Raw genomic sequence first — 19,720 nt, 5'->3', positions numbered from 1 at the left:
AAATACTCAACAAAATTACAGTGTTTTTGCTAGGAGTCGTGCCTATTAACTGCTGGTGGCTGAACGGTCAAAGTCTGCTTATCAGAGGCATAAAAATGTGACTGATGAGTATTGGGTAGAAATTCTCATTTTGGCTTCATAATAACACTCTTATTTTTAAATTCAAACATCATTTTGCTTAGAAGATTAGATACATGCTAATTTTTTATTATATGTTAAATATTTTTTCCTCCCAAATTAAAAAAATGTGGTAAAATATGCAAAGCATTAAATTTATGATTTTAACTACTTCCAAGTGTACAATTAAGTTTATCCCCCACCATTCACCACTCAGAACTATGTTGATCTTCCCAAACTGAAATTTGGTGCTCACCCAGAAATAACTCCCATTTTCTCTGCCCCCCACCCAAGCCCCTGGCAAGCACCATTCTATTTTCTGTCTCTCTTAATGTGACTGTTTTAGGTATTCATATACGTGGATTTTACATGGTATTTGTCCTTTTGTAACTTGCCTATGTCACTTCTTATAATGTCCTCAAGGCCCATCCAGGTGGCGAGTGGCAGGTGTCAGAATTTTCTTCCTTTGTAAGGCTGTTTGCAGCTGTTGTGTGCAAACCCCACATTTGGCTGATCCGTCCACCTCGGGGTGGATGGCTGGCCAGCTGCTGTGCGTGGTGCTGCCATGACTGGGGGAACAAGCATCCGCCTAGACTTGGCTGCGGTTCTTTCCGGTGGTCGCGTGGTATCCCTGCAGGCGGGATTGCCGCATCGAGTGGTGGTTCTGGTTTACATTTGTTTGGAGACCTGCCACACTAGTTTCGTAGCGGTGGCGTCATTTTGCGTGCCCACCGACAGGGCGCAAGGCTTCCAGTTTCTCCACACCCTCCCCGACACTCGCTTCCTGTGTTTTCGACAGCAGCCACCCTCACGGGGGGCGAGGTGGTGTCCGGTGGCTTTGATTTGTGTTTCCCTAATGATGACTGTATGTTGAGCATCTTTTCATGTTCGTATCGCCTTTTGTATCTCTTATTTGGAGAGATGTCCAGATAAGTAACTTTAAAATCAGCCAAATTGGGAAACATGTCACACGATCAACGGGAATTCTTTCTCTGTGGAACTGTGCTCCTGTCCCCGTTTCTTTCCAGTTAGACAAGATGAGCCAGAACCTTTTTTTCAGTGCCCCGAGGATCCGCTGCCTGTGCCTCCTGGGCAATGAGCCATGGTGAGGGTCCAGGAGTGTGGCTTCCTGCCTGCGGGCTTCAAGCCCTGACCCGCCTTTGAGAGCCAGGCCCTTGGGACGGGGCTGTGTCTGCATCTGCCTCACCTGTTGCCGTCCCTCCCTGGTGCCACGGCCTTAGGTGTCTCCCCGACCTCTCTCCCTGGACAACTTTGGACTTAGAGGATTTGTTCGTGGAAACTGCTCTGACTCCGTGTAGGTGCTTCGCCCTTGGGTGTCAGTTGTTTGGGTGAGTTTTTCGTAAAGAGCCTTCCTGGAGGGGCAGCACACTGTTTCACCGAGAGTCAGAGAGTGAGTGTTCCAGACCTCTGTGGACCATGAGGTCCCTGTGGCAACCTGCTCAGTTCGGCTGTTGTAGCAGCAGAGCAGCCAGAGCCACAGAAGTTGCCTAAGCGAACAGTCCCCACTGCACCCGTTCCAGCTTCATTCAGACACAGCAGGGGTGTGGCGGTTGGCCTGTGGGCCGGAGCGTTGCCAGCCTCTGGTCGGGGTGTCCCTCCTCGCGGCCTCTGTTTGACCAGCCTCGTTTTTTCCAACGTAGGCAGACACGCAAGTGGAGCAGACTCGGCAGCACTTCTATGAACTGTCTCTTGAGTATGTGTGTAAGCTGCAGGAAATCCAGGAGAGGAAGAAGTTTGAATTCGTGGAGCCTGTGAGTATCGTGGCAGGTGGCTCTGCTGCTGGAGTTTTGTCATAGGATCCAGGTGCTTTTCGCTCTGGGTTCATTGTGCGGTGTCTAGAGACGGCAGTGCACACACACGAGACGCCCTGCTGTACAGGGAGAGGGTGGACCCAGGGGCCTCGAAGCTGAGGCGTCACTGTCCACCTGTGGCCCTCAGCCCTGCTGGCACTGCGACAGGTGCTGGATGTCACCACCCCTGCAGCCAGGTGCAGCTTCACCTGGGGCGAAAATCCCTGCGAAGGAGATGGTCCTGGAATGTGAGCAGAGGGGTGGTGTGGCTGGGGTGGTCTTCACTCCACCCAAGTTTGTTTCTGAAGCAAGCATTCCAGTCCACACCTGGGCACTTTCAACCAATTTGGCGACAGATTACTTCTAATACAAGTCACCGTGCTAATGGCCACCTGAGTCAGGGACCAGTGTGTGGAACATTTGAAACTATTTTGAGTTACCTGGACATTGCTTGATAGTTGTTTTAGCAACATGCGATTTTAGTTTGTGCTTATATATATGTATTGTAATGGCTGCAGTTCTGTATATTAATGTTTATGCACATACATGCATATATTTAGCTCCTGAATCAAAATGTAAGGGGTGTTTTATACTGTGTGTTTTAGTCAAAAAAGGCAAGAAACACTGGAGTTTGAGTTTCAATACTAATCTTAATTTCCATATAAATGTTTTTGTGTCTGATTTTTTTAAAAAACAGCTGTACTGGTATAAAATTGTCATGTTTTTCAGTCTACCCATCGTATATATAAACTTGAGAAACAAAAAATTAGGTAATGATTAATTAAAAATTGGCATTTGTAGAAGCTGTAGTCTAGTCGGAGTAATAAGAATTAACCTAAATTAGAGGAAAATTTGTATTAAAGCTTTTTCTTCTTTACGGGAAACAGCAATGGACAGTTACTGAGCATGTGTAGTGCTCACTCATTGTTTGGGTCGTTGTTCTGAGACCGTGTTCATGCATTTCTTCTACAGAATGACTCAGTAAGGGGATACTTTTATTATCTCACTTAGCAAACAAGCAGACTGACGTAGGAAAAGTTTCAGTGGCTGCCCAAGGGCTCGTGACCGTGTTGAAGCTGGGAATTGAACCCTCATACCGACTGCTTGATGTCAAGAGTCCCAACTCCTGACTGGTCACTCTGTGACATTCTGAAGAATATGAATGTTACGATTTTCTTAACTCTCACCCCAGGTCACTTTCACTTGCTCATGGGGCAGAACCTGCCCCCCACCCCCGCCTTCTGATCACTCATGAGGGGCAGGGGGAGAGTTGGTAAGACACTCGGGCTTAGATTCCACCCTGCTGCCGCCTCTCTGCCTTGGTGTCGGAAAGTCCTTGTGACAGGACAGGTTACAGGGCGCTGGGTGCCACTTAGCTCTTAGATTCTGTGATTTCACTTTCTTGTCTTTTTATTTTCTTTAATTTTTATTTATTTTCATTTTTTAAAGATTTTTAATTTATTTATGTTTAGAGGGGAAGGGAAGGAGAGGGAGAGAAATATCAATGTGTGGTTGCCTCCCATGCGCCCCCTGTTGGGAACTGGCCTGCAACCCAGGCATGTGCCCTGACTGGGAATTGAACCGTGATACTCTGGTTTGCAGCCCACGCTCAATCCACTGAGCTACGCCAACTGGGGCATCTTCATGGATTCTGTTGACCTAGAGTGATCAAGTTTCAATTATAAATGTCTGTGGCGATTCTCTTGACTAGAAATGACAAATGGGCTCAGTGGATTGAGCCCGGGCCTGCGAACCACATGATCGTGGTTTGATTCCCAGTCAGGGCACATGCCTGGGTTGCAGGCCAGTTCCCAGAAGGGGACTCACAAGAGGCAACCATACATTGATATTTCTCTCCTTCTCTTCTTCCCTTCCCCTCTAAAGATAAATAAATAAAATCTTAGAAAAAAAAGAAATGACAAACGGATGATGTAGAATTTTATTTCTCTTGTCCATTATACCATGAAAGCTGTCTAATGGCTCTGACATTTAAGGAAACATCACAAACCTTCCTTTAAAAAAAAAAGACACTAATAAATAAGATGCAATTAGATTTAACTAAATTCTAGTAATCTTCTAATTATTCTACTTCAGTAGAATCACAGTGAGATAAGGGGAAGTACATGGCTGTTTTTATTTTGTGTCCCCCCCCCCCGTTTTTTGGTGCTAATGTCATTCTTTCTTCTTTGTCTTAGATGCTGTCATTTTTTCAGGGAATGTTTACTTTCTACCATCAGGGCCATGAACTTGCCAAAGACTTCAATCACTACAAAATGGAACTACAGATCAACATTCAGAACGTAAGGAAAATGAAAGCCCTCTGGTATTTGAAGGTGTCGGAGAAGTGTATTTTTGATCTGTTATATGAAAAGTCTTAATAAGATCAGGTACTAGAAGCTGAGGCTACATCGCCACCTTCTGGTCCATTGGCATAACAAACTGCTTTCCAACTAGGTGAAGCTCAGGGAATTCTGCCACCTCGTGGCTCCTTTTAAGATTTCATGTAATTTGTTTCTCTCATTTTCAGAAAAGTCACTCAGTATGCTTTCATGGTCAAGATTCACATACTTTCTTTCTCCTTTTCCAGTTTTATTGAAATATAGTTGACAGACAACACCATGTATCATTGTAATGATTTACTGTATGGCCAAGTGATCACCGCACTAAGTTCAGTTAATACCTGTCACCTCCTGATGAGAACTTTCAGGCTCTGCTCTCTCTCCACCTTCACATATGCCCCAGGGCAGTGTTAGCTTCGGTCGTCCTGCAGTCCGCGGGCTAGTTCTAAGGGTAAGCGTTGTGGGTCCACCCTGGAGCCTCCGTGTAGGAGGCAGACTGAGGAGCGCTTTGCGTTGAAGGCGAAGCAGCTCGGTTATATCAATTCAAGTGCCCCTCTCTTACCTGTGTGTCTCACTTCCAGGCAGATTTATGGCGGGAGGGGGAATTCCTTTCCCGCATTTTAAGCCTATTTACTCATATATTGGGCTCACAGTTGCCGTCTGCTGTATTATTTTCCTGGGAAAATGCCTGCTTTCGGCAGGTCTTGATGAAGAGATTTAGAGGTGCTCCGTTAACCAGTATCATGCATGTTTAGACCAGGAGGTGGGTAGATGTTCTCTCGTCACTTTAGTTGATTTCGAAAGTGTCCTCGTGGCTTTGGGAGCAGCGCAGTGAGTGGGTTTGGGACACACTCCTGGCGTGTCATGTGAGACACAAGCGAAGGGCAGGAGTCTCGGGGCTGTGTGCCTTTCAATTCCTTAACATCCTAATAATTGAGGATAATTTGGGGGTGTGTGTAGATTTGGTTTCTACTTTTGTTTTGGATAGTTCCCTATACTCGGGAATATAAGTAATTGAATCTTTTTTCTTGTAATTTATGAGTTAATTTGTGTTTGCACATCGTTTAAACCTTCAGCTGGATTGAATGATTAGAAGAGTAAGTCTCCTTTCCCCGTCGTTCTTTCATGTGAAAGAAGTTTAAAAAGCACCCACTAGCCCTAACTTACAAAATTGCCTCTGTGGGCAGTGGAACATTTAGTCTGACGATGCTGCAGTCTGTCAGGACGCGTCTGCAGGCAGCAGCGTGCAGTGTTGAGAAAGGACATTATCCGATCCAGGGATCCCCAACCTGCAGGCCACAGACCAGTGAGGTCCGTGCCTATCAGGAACCTGGCTGCCCAGGAGGAGGTGGGCTTGAAAGTAATGGGCTCGAATCATCCTGAAACCAGCCCCCCCCTCCCGCCAGGTCCATGGAAAAAACAGTCGTCTTCTGTGAAATGTGTCTTTGGTGACCAAAAGGCTGGAGACCACAGATTAGCTTATAAAATTATGTTTTAATCCTGATCCGCACTGCACCGTGGCCCGCCCCCCCCCGCCCCGCCCCAATACTAACTGGCTGTATAACTTGGAGAAATGGGCTGTTTCTACCTGAACCTCAACTGTGGAGCGCAGGGCTGGCCTGGATGAGACCCCGCAGGCAGAACTGGATTCGGATTTGTGGGGCTGGTGTGAAAATGGGAAGGTTGGGCCCCTTGTTCCCAGAGGAAGCCTTTCGGGACAGCAGGGCCTTCCACGCGCGCAGGGCCCCGTGTGGTACTCAGGCTTGTGCCTGGAAGTTCCGTTGAAACACACCTGGGCGGACACCAGCACCATTTCTCAGAGAGTCAGGATTTCAGCGTGAACCTTCGGGCTCAGTCGTGAAATACCAGAGACAGGCGCTCCTTTCCAACGGTTCACAAAGCGCCCTGGTAAACATCTTTAATGTGTTGAGAACTTAGCACATACATTTGGTAACAACATCCACTTCCTGTGGAAAAATGGCCAAAGAACAGTTTCCTGGGGGGGGGGGGACAAACGCTTTTCCTGTATCATTTGGAACTTGAGGATTGTCGTCAGCCAGTTGCCTGAAGCCCCCTCCTTCCCTGTCCCCCCTCCCATTCCCTTTGTGTCCTGGTGTTTCCGCAGCAGCTCCTGGCAGAGGCTCTTCCGTTCACCTGCCTTCAGCTTCCAGGACCCTGACCTTTGACCTGGGGGTCTTCTGGGCCCTTCCTCTTCGCTTTTAGCTAAGATTTTCCCCTCCAGGAATGCCAGCACCTTTGGGACAGGCCACTTTGTCTCATGGGATCCACCTCAGTGTTCCTCTGACCCACGCCCACACGGCAGCTTTTGGCATATTAGAGGGAAATGCCTGTTTCTGAAAAAGAAAATCCCAGTTGTGTGTTACTTGTGCTACGTATATTTATGTCTTTAAGGAAATGTATGCTCATGTTAGAACCAAATGTTAGAGTTTGGTAACGGTGTGATAGAACATTATAGATAATTGGGGCCAACTTTTCAGTATTTTACAATACTAAAATATAGAAAAACTATTTTATAATCAGAAAAAAAGTGAAAGTTATTTAAAGGTAAAATGACCTCCCCAATCTTGTTTCACCCTTTTGAGTGTAACAATGGTTAGATTTTTTGGGTGACAGATTGATCTTTATTCATTTTCCACAGTCTAGAATAATAAATGGAAAGCAAAGAAAAAAGAGAAAACAAGGTGGCTTTAGAACACAGATTATGTAGAAGATTGTAAATTGCAAAATAATTATTGTATATTTACAAAAATTAACATTATGCTTCTTTATTCTCCCTCCCCAGAAGAATGTAGGAGAGGAGACTAGAATAGAATGTTTGGAAGAAAATGTAACTTGAGAAGTTTTAGGACTCACAAAGAATCCATAGAAGATATGCAGAATGGCTAAAAAGAATTCAGAGGATGCTAAAATGTTTTTGTTACAGTGCTGTGAGAATAGTAGAACCCCCAAAACAACAAACAAGGCTTTAAAAAAGATTGGACGTGATTGTGTGGAGTGTGAATGTGGCTGTCTCTGAGGGGTGCCGTGCCTTATGGTCCCTTTTTACCTTGTACGTTTTCTTTTTGTGTCCCGTCTCCCAGCCTNTTTTTTTTTTATTTTTTTTTTTTTTTTTGGGTCTCCCCCCCCCCCCCCCCCCCCCCCCCGCGCGCCCACGACTGTCTTTGCTCTTTCCTCTCTGTGTTACCATATTGCGGGGGTGTGCCCAGTGCTTGGTTTCTAAGTACTGCCCTCCACTGAAAGGAAGAAGGGCTCCTTTGGGGAAATGGCTGATTTTAGGACAGGGCCAGAAAAACTGTAGGAGGCGAACCTGGGACTCCTTTTTGGATGGGGAAGTAAGGGATGACTCAGAGAAGAGGGGGCATGTCACAAGACCCAGGGGCCAGAAAAAGGGGCCCCACTGCTCAGATCCACCACGATTTGAACATTAACATAATAATGAGAGCATTGGGTAAATAGGAATGTGTGTGTAATTGGGTGTGCACACTCCTGTCTGTACACGTATGGTATGTGCACACACACACAGAGGGCAGGAAGTGAGGGCTGGGAGGAATCGCACCAAGGTGGCAAGGAGGGCGAGTAAAATCAGGACAGGGTCAGGATTAAGAAGGGGATAAGAAACCCTAGAGACGGGAGCATAGGGAAGGTGAGAGGGCCTGGCAGTCAGCCTGGGAGCTCTGTCCTCTGCCCTCTTGTAAATTCCTACAAGACAAAAACAGATGTTTAAAAAAACCTCTCAGCTTGTGTTTAAGTCTGTGCAGGTAAGTTTTCCCCTTTACAGTCTGTATCGGTCAGACCCTTCCCCCCACTAAAAATCACGTACCATTCTTCCAGGTTTCTGCTTGTGTGACCCTTTGCGTTATCCGGAGGGGAGAGAAGTGGTAATTTTTTTTTTTTTGCAGCTCCTCTGGTTTCGCATCAGCAGTTTTTCAGGGTTAACATAGTTATTTCTGAGAGCAGGCGGACGACAGGTCCCGAAATTTGCAGGTGCTGACGTGTCACATTCGCCTCCGCCGTTCTGTCCCTTCGCCCCTGTGGACCCTGGCAGTGTAGCTGTGTGACAGAGATGTTGGCCCACTCTGTCGCTGGGTTTCAGAAATGCAATTTGCCTCCTCAGCCATCAAAGACGTTATTTGTGGGTGATGTTCCCTGCTCCCCTCCATTTCTTCTTAGAAGAAATGTCATTTTCCAGTGCAATTAATTGCCTTGACCCGGAAAAATGATACTTATGTTTAAATTTAATAGCAGAATTAACTTTTTAGATTCTGAGCACTTACACATATTGCTAGTGTAATAATAATGAGTCAGATTGTTGCAAAGGAAAGACTTCCCCGATGGAGATTTTATGACCTGCATTAAAAAAAAATTCTGTGGTTTGGTACTGTTGTGGGAAGTGAGTACGGGGAGTCTTATGTTGAAGAACAGAATTATTCTTGGTGTTAGGAAGCTTCTAAAGGAATTGATATCCAGTTACGTCAACTCCTTGTTAGCTGTTTTAACACTTTTTGTCCTTTTCTCAACAAAGAGGCAACTGGAAAGGCTCGGTCTGTTTTGAGAAATGTACAGGAAAATACTGCAAATTTAAGTACACCTCCCAGAGTCTTAAAAATATCCGTGAAAAAACTCACATGAGAACTTAAAACCCACATGTGGTTTTCCTCCACTGCAGACGCGGAACCGTTTTGAAGGCACAAGGTCGGAAGTGGAAGAGCTGATGAACAAAACCAGGCAGCACCCCAAAGACCACACGCGGGCCAGTCAGTTCACGGCGGAGGGCTACCTGTATGTTCAGGAGAAAAGTAAGGGCCGCCCTCGGCGACAGGGGGCTCATTTCGCATTGCTTTAAAATTTCTCCTTGTCATTGCGCTGTTATTTTTGACATAATTCCTATCACTTTCTTTGGCCTCTCCCATCCTAGAAGGTGCTCTAGGGAGGGGACGGTGAGGCCCCCCTAATTCTGCACCGCTCTCTCCTAAAACTTGTTCGTAAGGGAGCCAGAACTTGGCTTAAGGCTGAAAGTGAGGTGGGGCATTCTCTTTTCCTCCTTTCTCCTAACCTCATCCTTGCCACCTACACACACACACAGCACACACACATTCATATGTAGTTGTCTTGGCCCTGGCCAGGTAGTTCAGTTGGTTACAGCATCATCCCTGTACATCAAGGTTGTGGGTTTGATCCCTGGTCAGGGCACAAACAAGAAGCAACCAAGGCATACATAAGTAAGTGGAACAACACATGCATGTTTCTTTCCCTAAAAAATATAAATAAAGAAAAGCCCATTAAAAGTGTCTTTAGTTGGTGAAAGAAAAAACAATGGCAGCCTGTGTCAGGCTGAACTTTTGTTATGTTATGATTGGACCTTTACTGCCACTTGAAATTCTATCTGCCAGTCCCCATCCCCGGCCCCCTCCCCGCCCCCAACGAAGACCCTTCCCTTTTCAGAGTGCTGCTGGTTGCAGTGCTGAAAAGTCCAGCTTTGGCTCTGCGAATATTCTGCGTTCACCGCTCACCCCTGTATTCTTCACACCTCGTTGATTTAAAGCCCAGCCTCACCCTCATCAGTGAGGGCAGCTGCTTCCGCAGGAGGAGCTACGGCCTAAAAAACTGGATGCACTTCTGCACTAGGTGCCTCCTCGGAGCACTGTGATTCCATAGTCCTATCATTTTGAAAGGCCAGAATTGAATCCAAACGAGGACATACATTAGAAGTCCTCCCGAACTCTCAATGCCTCAAAAAACAAACACGGCTCACGATGAGGAGAGAGATGTCCACCTGCGAGATGGCAGTCCAGCATCTGTCTGCAGGGTGTGTCTTTGACTCACTTCAGAAGAGTCAAAGTAGGACTCTGCATAAGTAGCGTGTGCACAGTCGCCACACAAGCAGGACCTTTTCTCACCTGCTCTCTCTGAGCCTTAATTCCCTAGACTTGCCCTTTTAGTCCAGTGAGAGGTTTTTGCTGGTTCGTGTCCATGAGCCGTCTTGCTCGCTGCCCCCTGGGTTTGTCCTCTTTAGTCGGGTGGAGCTCTGCGTGTTTGCTCGGTTGTGAGGAGACGAGGGCAGTTGTGTTTGCTGTCGCAGGGCCTGCTCCCTTCGGGTCCAGCTGGGTCAAGCACTACTGCATGTACCGCAAGGCGGCCAAGAAGTTCAACATGATCCCGTTCGAGCACCGGTCTGGAGGGAAACTCGTGAGTACTTGACCCTTTGTGTTCTACGAGCGTGTTGCTTTAATGACACATGTATTCACTGGTGATAAATACAGCTTACTTTTTAGGATTAATTTTTGTTTGTTTGTTTCTAAATCAGAAAGGCTAGAAAACAAGAATTCATGATTTTCGACTTGACTGCATGGGTTTTGATGGTCAGATCTTTTTTTTTTTTTTTTTTTTTAAGAGGAGAGTAGATTCTCTATGTCTCTGTTACCGGAGGATGAGTTGGTGGTTTGTCAGGTCAGCGTTTCCGCAGAAGATCGGATATGCGCACGTGTACTGACACCCTGAAAATGTTACAGAGTAGATGATCTGGAATGCATTTGACGGTTTTTCGCTTAGCTTTTCCGAGTTCTCACGTAGGTGTTCCCCACTGTGTTCACTCCTCCCGTAGCAAAGAGCCGCCACACCGTGTGTGGCAGCAGGGACAGGGCAAGGGGCCCACGGGCACCGGCCACGCTTTAAGTAGAAGCTGCAGCTCGTCACAGTGGTCAGTAGTCTGGAGACAAAGGTCTTCCGGCCAGTTCTGGACACCATTGCTCACGTATTTTCAGAAAGGTTAACTCAGGGCTTGCTGGTGGATAGGCAGCATTTTGCTTAGGGGAATATACAACTAACCCAAGTTCCCATCGGTTTACATCTACTTCATGTCTTCCTAAAGAAACTATTTACCATGGCTTATCAGACAAATACATTTTTGTAGTAGTAAAGTAGACTTGGAAAATCAGGTGTGCGGAGAGGAGGCGAAGTGAGTGGGCCGCTGTCGAAGGCCGATGGGGTGAGGACGGAGCTCGGGCGGGAGCCTGCATTCTTTCGATGTGAAGTCCTATGATGTGACCGCTTAGTGGTGACTGTTTTAGCCACCAAATAATCAAACAAACCTTTTATAATACAGTGACAGTGGTATTTTGAATATTTGTGTATTTCAGTGCTCGCCTAATATTATCTGGAGACCCTCAGATTCTAGAAAGTATTACAGTGTTCTGGGAGTGTGCATCCAGACTTCATACAGTTCCTTAACGAGGACCTGTGTTTCCACTCTCTTCTTACTCCTGTCTTCTGCCTCTTTTTCAAAAACCTATTTTTCCCATCACCATTTACTCCCGTCCCCAACAGTCCCCACCTGTTGTCCATGTCCGTGAATCCTTTTACTTCTCTTTTTTGCTTGACCCCTCCACCCCCAACCTCCCAGTGCTCTTTTTTTTTCTTATACTTTTTGAGAGGATAATTTAGTGAGGTAAAAAGTACTATACAAAAATTAAGATAAATTGAGGGTGTTCATTTAGGAGAGAAAAACCACAAAGATCGAGTGGTTCTTATTTTAGGTGATCAGGGTAGCTGACCTCAGGCCCTTAGATTTAGGCAGAATCAAACATTTTATAGGTTAAAAGTGGTCATGTATTATCTGTTTCATATGGTATAATATAATAGATAAAAATAAATTCTTATTCTTTAAAACAGTACAACAAGGGTAACAAATATTCTAGCAGGTAGAAAATGTTTTGTTACTGTAGCTTTTAAAACCGGTGCCCATGAGGTCTTGTTTAATGTGACTGTCACCAAAGCAGGGTCTGGAAAACCCCGAGAAAAGCAGAATGACTGAAATGGTTAAGCTTCTAAATACTGTGTAAATGAACTAGTTTGGAAGATGATACATAGGATAAAGGGACTTAAAACCTTGTTACCCCCTCCCCCCAAATATAGGGTACCTTAGTGTATATGTTTATATGTTTATACTGTACATGCTCATACTGTAGTTTTTGAGTGTGTTTCCAATGACTTTTTGCAGGGGGATGGAGAGGCATTCTATTTGAAAGACTGTACCAAAAGGCACACTGACTCCATCGACAGAAGGTTTTGTTTTGACGTAGAAGCTGCTGACCGGTAAGTGATAGGGGTTATTAGACCTCCCGAGAGGCATTTGAGAAGCTGATTTAGAAAAACAGTGGCAAAGTGCAACGTAGATGTGCAGAAACTGAACGAATGTCATCTGGTTACGCTTCCAGGCTGTGTGTTGCTCACTGCGAGCTGTGTAGTCTGGGCGACTGTGTTTGGCTACGGAGGCTCCATCTTGGCTGGAGTTCGGAGTCTTTCTCAGGAGTGCCGTCACTTCGTAACTTGGGAGCATTTCATTGTTGATCTGATCTGAATATGTGGCACCAAAAGGAGTAGTGGGTGGAAATGAGGAAGTGGGTGACAAAGCTAAGAAGAGGCACTGGGGACTATAAGTACAAATCAGTGTTGTTTGTTTGGATGGGACATTCTCAGAGTATATCCTCTATCTGTGAGGGAGGGTCGTTGGCATAGTGTGTTTACTTTTTTTATTTTTTAAATGATTTTATTTATTTATCTTTAGAGAGGAAGGGAAGGAGAGAAACATCAATGTGTGTTTGCCTCTCACATGAGCCCCTACTGGGGACCTGACCCACAACCCAGGCATGTGCCCTGACCGGGAATCGAACCAGAGACCCTTTGTTTTGCAGGCTGGTGCTCAATCCACTGAGCCACCCAGCCAGGGTGAAACAATGGTCTTTAGATAAGGCTGTTTAATAGTACTTGTATAATAAGTTTTAAATAATAGATTTTTTAAAAGCAAAAGTTCATTTCAGGTCAGGACCTAAGAATACAAAATAGGTAGTGCTTCCTCTTCCCTTACATGATAGAACTGAATTTGTGAGGTTGGTGCAGGGAGAGAAAATCTGTGCTTTACTTCCCAATAAATGAACTGAAGGCCAGGCAACACATAAAAAGCATGCCCTTAAGCACGGCGATGCATGTGACATGACCATGAAAAGGACAGGTAGCTTAATAAGTATTTCACCAAGATTGATTAAAAAGTGAAGGAGAATGTCTGTGCAAAAGAGGTAAAAAAACTTGAGCATGCGTGTGTGTGCGGACACCCCCAGCGACACACTGAGTCCTTTCTAAGCGCCAGACAGTGTTCTGTGCTCTCTCTCATCGGATCTTCACCGCAGCTCTAGCAGGCAGATACGGTCCTTCCCATTTTATGCTGGGGAGCTGGCACAGAGAGAATGTATACGTGGTCTCCCGAGGTCATGCTGCCAGGGAGTGGGAGAGTGGAGACTCGAACTCCTGCATGCTGCCTCCAGGGCCCAAGCTCTGAACCACTGTGCTGCAGGCCTGAGCATTGCTTTGTAAGTGTGACGGTTCCCATGTAATTAATGAGCGTGAGTCAGCAGTGATGTCTACTGGCAGATGTGATGTTTACGGGCAAATGTGTTAAAGGAGGTTGATCTGATTTGTTTCAAAAGCAGGCTACTTCTGGTTCTTCACATACTGTTTTAACATAATTTGTATTATGTTTGCTTAATCCTGCATATTCTGAGACTTGAGCTTGCCACATGCTCTTCATCAGCACCTTGTGTGAGGTACCTCTTTCCACCCCTCACAGAGACTGACAGGGGATAATTATGCAGTTATTTTTATCTACAAAAGATAATACCTTGGGAGACCTTACAGTGGATATATTCTAGTGGTTCCAGCTGGTACCACTAGGGAGCCCTCTTTTCAAATAAAATTTTGTGCATTTCTAGAAGAGGGAAAAGAGTTTCCTTATTCAGTGGGGTGGGGCCTGTACCCCCTACTTCCTCAGTTTTCTCTTGTTTGTGGAAATCTCCCATGTCTTTCTGTCGACACCCAGAGCTGCTTTCCAAGTCCACCTGTGGTGGGAGGGACACTGCTCTAGTCCCAGGGGTTAAAGAGAGGCCTGCCGAGGGCACGGCATCCATAACTGAAGGCGTACATGGAGTCAGCTGGGGTTGGGGCCCATACTTCAGGCGGAGGGCACAGTGCAATGGGAAGGCCTGGAGACGAGAGGGTGTGAACCATGCGAGGTTCCGGGGGTCATGGCCTGACTGGGTCAGAGAGCCTGGGAGGGTGGGAGAGGCTGCAGGTTGGGGGCACGGGCCTCACCTGGAGGTTTTCGAGCTTAATTCACCATATGGTTTTAAGCAGGTCAATGAGTGACATAGTTCTATTTTTCAAAACCTAGTCTGGCAGAGCAGGATTTGGAGATGGCAGGAGTGGATGAGAGGGCCGCGGTCGGTGTGGTGGCCGTGGGGATGGGAGCGAGCAGGTTGGTCTGAGGGGAATTTTGAGAGAGGAGTTGGGTACTGGAGTATAGGGTGGAGGACAGGAAGGTCTCTTTCTGTCCCCAGTAACTAGGTGGTGCCGTTTCCCTAAGAGGGAGAACCAGGGAGGACTAAGGTTGGAGGAAGATGATGACTTCAGTTCCAGTCCTGTCGCATTAGGTGGCCCTGGCTCGCTCAGTCAGAAACCCTGTAGGTGCTGGGTATAGCGCTCGGCAGCCTCAGCAGCACTGGGACTTGGTCTAACCTTCAGCCTCCTGGAATGCTCCTGCCTTGTGACTTTGGGACAGTGAGCTGTGCTGGGTCTCCCCAAATTTCTGGATCTCTGGTTGGTTTCATGTCTTTCCCCCTCCCTTCTCCTCCCCTCCCTCCCCATGTTACTCACCCTTGCCCCTTTGTTCTTGCACCCCACTGCCTTTCTGTTTTTTATGTCCCCTCACTGGTTTCTGATTTCCCAGACCTTTGGTGTGGAGCTCTCGGGGGCTCAGCCCTCAGATCTCTCCAACCCTGACCCTTACAATCTCGTCCAGCTTCACGACTTTTAAGTGTCACGTTGGTGATTCTGCCTGGGTCTCCTCCTTGGACCCCAGGTCCTCACTGCCAGCTGTGTGCTCAGTATTGCCTCTGGGGTGTCTCACGGATGTTCTGACCAAAGCAGGGGTGGGCGATACTGTTTTCCGTCACTTTCCCTAGAATTCTTGGGAAAGTGAAAAGGTATATTCTCTTGATGGACTCCAACATTTTATGTAGGTATATTCAGTCTGATCACACAAATACTAATATATAATTTTTTTCAAAAGCAACACATGCTAATCGTAAGTCTTTTCCTAAAGCTCTTTGGTTAACTTGGAAACTAACTTTATTCATGCATGTGTCTCCCTGCGTCTGTAGGATGAGTCTACTTTTCAGTTGAATTATAGACTCCTGTTATCTTTGGTTGATCTTCTCGTTTCTGAGAAACATCTATTCAGGTTGGATGTTACCAGCGAATACTGTTTGTGAGGCCCTTGGGTTCCAACTGCCTCCCACTGTCTGTCGCTGCTGGTCCCTCATTTTTGGAGTGAAACCTGGAGGAGGGCGGTGAGGGCGCTTTGAGTCTCTGCCTGATTCGGAGGCTTTGACTGCGTATTTCATCATACGGTTCCCCCAGGCAGGCTCTTTCCTCGTCTGCTTCCCTGATCCCTGGCCAGTTGACTAGTGGGCATTGTAGGTAATTTGTTCTTTGTCTGTTACGTTCTGAATTCCGTGAGGGTAGGAGCCTCGTCTTAGTATTACTTGGTACTGTGCAACCAAATGCAATGCCTTATGTATGGTGGGACCACATTTGTCTTGGATGAAACGACATTGAATCGTGGCTCAGGAGTGACAGAGTGGGGTTAGAGTCAATCAGGCAACTGTCAGTCAAGCTTCCTTTTTTTCTGTGCTGTGGCGCAGCACTGTGAGCTCCAGTGTTTTCATTCTGCTTAAAGAAAATAAACCTAATCCGTTTTGGAGCATGTGGGCATTGCAAATGGGGTTCCGGTGGCGTTGGCACAGGAGTCTTACTGGGTACCTTCACATAGCAGTTTCTCAGTTGATTGTATAATCTTCACGCTAAATACATTGTAGCTTTCCTCCGGGTATTAATTTGTGCTGCTGCTTATTCCTTGTGTTGGAGACGAAGTCAGGTAACATTGTGATAATGGGTAATACTTCATAACCCGCAACATGGAGCCCGGGCTTGCCTTTGATCTGTGGGGATGTAAATGTAGAGCTTTCATTTAATTGTCGCATGCGTTCAGGTCAGATTTGGTTGCATGTAACAGAAAACCTCCAAGTAAGATGATGGCTTAAGCAGGGTAAAGCGTTTATGTTGTCTCTTGATCAGGAAGCCGGGGGTGGTCAGGCAAGGGCTGCTACAATGCTCTCTGGTGGGGGGTCCCATTCCCTCGAGTGCGTGGTTTGCCTTCCCAGTCACGTTTGGCCCAGTTTGTCACACAGCACTGTCTTTTGTTGTAGGAGCGCTTTGTACAGGTTGCATATGCTACTCTTGCGCACATACCACTGGCCTGAGTGGACCTGTGCAGTCACACCTTGTAGCATGGGAGGCTGGGCAGTGGTTCTCTTTTGTTTCCAGACATCCATGTGCTGTTCTCATGCTTGGAGAATCTATTACTGAAAATGAAGAAATAATCAATTTGTTGTTCCACCCATTCATGCACTCATGGGTTGCTTCTTATATGTGCCCTAGCTGGGGATCAGACCTGCAGCCTTGGTGTATTGGGTTGATGCTCCAACCAGGCGAGCTGCCTGGCCAGGGTTTGAATGCTTTTTACACCAGTGACTTTATTTAGCAATTATGTGCATGGAGCTGTACTGTTTGTCAGTGTAAAAGAGTGAGTTAAGAACACGTTGCTTCCAGAAGCCCATACAACTGGGCTGAATAATAAGAATGTTACCGTAGCACATTCGCTGCATTGATAGTTGTAAGTGCAGTATTTTAGAGTGCATGGCATTTACGCACCTACACAACTGTTCCCTGTGTTTGGCCTTGAGGATGAAATTAAAAGGCTCTGTCCTCAGGGAAGTTACAGAGCCAGGAGGGTTTACAAACACGTTATCTGTTTGCAAACAGATAACTGTTTAAGGTGCTTTGGGAGCTGAGAAGCAATAGGGAGTGGGGTTGGCTGGGAAAGCTTACTAAAAAAAATGGATTGGTAAATTGAATTTTGAAGATTTGGTGTGAGTTTGGGAGCTCAGAGGAAGGGAGGCCCAAGGCAAAAGGAATGATAGAAGTCTGGAGAAAACATGTTGAGACTGTCCTTGAACTCGGAGGTTCAGAGCTGTGATCCATTTTTCTCCGGGAACCTTTTGATTGGTGGGGAGGACCTGGGCCGCCCTTGGTGCTGACATCTAGTGGATCCAGGCCGGCAGTGCTGCTGAATGGTTAGCACAGGACAGCAAAGGTCACCTGGTCCCACGTGTTAGTCGTGTAGCTGTTGGGAAGCCCTGTTTCTGAAGCATTTGGTAAGACAGCAGCTCCAACTAATGTCTGCGGCATCCAATGGAATTGTGTTGTTTTCTTTTACGTGACTATATTTAAGAAGTGCATATTTTAATTAAAAAAGGGTAACAGTGACTATAGTTCTGGGGATGATTTAAAGCCAAAATGGAAAGGGTTGTGTGTGGCTTGATCCTTCAGGAACTCTAAGATTCTAGTGCAGAGAGAACAGGAGGGGAGGTTACTTTGAAAGAGTTTAGATGGAATTGGTAGAAAATGGAATGTACAGCATCAGAGAGAGCATTTCTTGTATTTAGGCTCCTGCGTTTGTCGTGAGAATTTGCCCCATGGATGATAATGCTGACTGTGGCATGCTGAAAGCCACGTTTTAGGTGGCTTCCAACATTGAAATGGAAATCCTAATTTACATTGAATGACTTTGTCCTTAAAATGTGTGCTGAGGAGCACTGGAGTCTGTCGTAGAAAAGTCTGTGGCTTTTGAGTAAAGTTGTAATGAGCAGTTGTGGACACGTGTTTTCATATTCTCTTGGATCAATACCTTGGAGTGGGATTGCTGGGATGTGCGTATATATATGTGTAGAAACAGATGCATATTTGTGTGTATATTTGTGTTTACATGTTTGGCTTTTTAGAAAATTGACAGTTTTCTAATTTCTTAAACTTTATTGTTGACACTATTACAGATGTCCTCATTTCCTTCCTACTGTTGTCTCCCTCCACCCACTCCCCGCCCCCGCCTTCGCCTCTGTCCCCTCCGGCCATCGCCACACTGTTGCCTGTGTCTGTGGGTTATGCATCTGTGTTCTCTGGATAGCCCTTGACCTTTCGTCCAGTCCTTCCCACCAGCAACATGGGAGAGGGCCAGTGTTCTGCTTGCTCACCACCTTTTCATTTTGTTCTGTTTTTCATTTTAACAGTGCATGACCAGTGATGTCGACCACACCTTTTCATGTGCTTCATGGGCATTCATATTTTTTCCATTGTGAGGTGTCTGTTCAAGTATTTTGCTCACTTAAAAAAATGATGTTGTTGGTCTTTTTGTTACTGAATTGTAGGAGTTACTTAGGTAACCTGGATACAAATGTTTTGTCAAATGCATTAGTCATGAATATTTTCTCTGATCTCTAGTTTGCCTGTTCATTTTCTTAATAGTGTCTTTTGATGAAGACAACAGTCCCTCCACTTCTCCAGGACAAAGTTAACTGTAACGTAGATTTAAACACTGATATTAAAGTAAAACATGATCGTTTCCTATGTGGTACTTCTTTTTCTGACCATAACATATGGCCAAACCGAATTTCAAATAAGATTGAACAGTGAATGTAAAGGTATCTCTTGTTCTGTCGTCACAAGCAGCAGGAACACTAACCAGTGCTTGCAGCTGAGTTAGTCCTGTAGGTCTGTTTCGTGCTTCTTACCGGAGAATAAAACACCATCTCAGACTATGGCTGTCTAGAAATCTCCCATGTGTAGCACTAACCGCAATTTTGAAGGCAACCGACAATCTAATGTTAACGCTCAAAATCAAGGCTGTACACCTAAACATACCACAAAATTCATCCTCCTTTACAAAGATGATAACAAAGATTCTTTAGAACTTCAGGTTTGATTTCTTGGGAGGTCCAGTTTATTCATTATGTATGGGGAAGATTGTGAATTTAGCATTTTATCATTGGCGAAAATGAGGTGGCCAAAATCAAGCTTTAAACGATAGGGCCTCCACGGGGCTGTGACACTCCACTGGAGTTTTTCCAGAATGAAAGCTGACTGAAGCTAAAAATAGACAGTTGTAGGAATATTTCCTGCTAGACGTTAGAAACTTTAGGTTCCACACCATTCTCTACACTGTACATGCATTTCTTAGATTAAGGAAAAAAAAGTCTATTTTTGCTGAAGCTGAATATATCAGGTTAGAAAAATTGATACAAGTATTTTTAAATACTTAAAAATATGGCCTAAGAAACCTTGATCCCAAGGTTGCAAAACCATTTCTTCAGATTTAAAAGGTTTATAATCAGTCTGTGCCTTCTGAAGATATCGGGGGGTGCATGGTGTGATTTGTGGAGGTTGAATGTTCTCTTTTCCTGTACTTGGTGTTTCTAGGCCTGTTTGTTG

At 45.7% G+C, this 19,720-nt stretch overlaps 1 protein-coding gene across 2 annotated transcripts in view; it reads left to right on the top strand.

Moving 5' to 3' along the window:
- Positions 1-19,720, top strand: part of ARHGAP10 (Rho GTPase activating protein 10) — a 243,242-nt gene that overhangs the window by 93,050 nt on the left and 130,472 nt on the right. For both annotated transcript variants that reach the window (XM_037058430.1, XM_037058431.1), the window contains exons 6-10: positions 1,779-1,889; positions 4,124-4,228; positions 8,955-9,084; positions 10,368-10,474; positions 12,285-12,379. In XM_037058430.1, the coding sequence (XP_036914325.1) occupies positions 1,779-1,889; positions 4,124-4,228; positions 8,955-9,084; positions 10,368-10,474; positions 12,285-12,379 (548 nt within the window). The remainder of the gene's footprint in view (positions 1-1,778; positions 1,890-4,123; positions 4,229-8,954; positions 9,085-10,367; positions 10,475-12,284; positions 12,380-19,720) is intronic.

This window comes from Sturnira hondurensis, unplaced genomic scaffold (genome assembly GCF_014824575.4).
Source record: "Sturnira hondurensis isolate 20B ecotype Veracruz unplaced genomic scaffold, ASM1482457v3 Scaffold0010128, whole genome shotgun sequence".
Taxonomy (NCBI): Eukaryota; Metazoa; Chordata; class Mammalia; order Chiroptera; family Phyllostomidae; genus Sturnira; species Sturnira hondurensis.
This window is presented reverse-complemented; position numbering and strand designations above follow the sequence as displayed.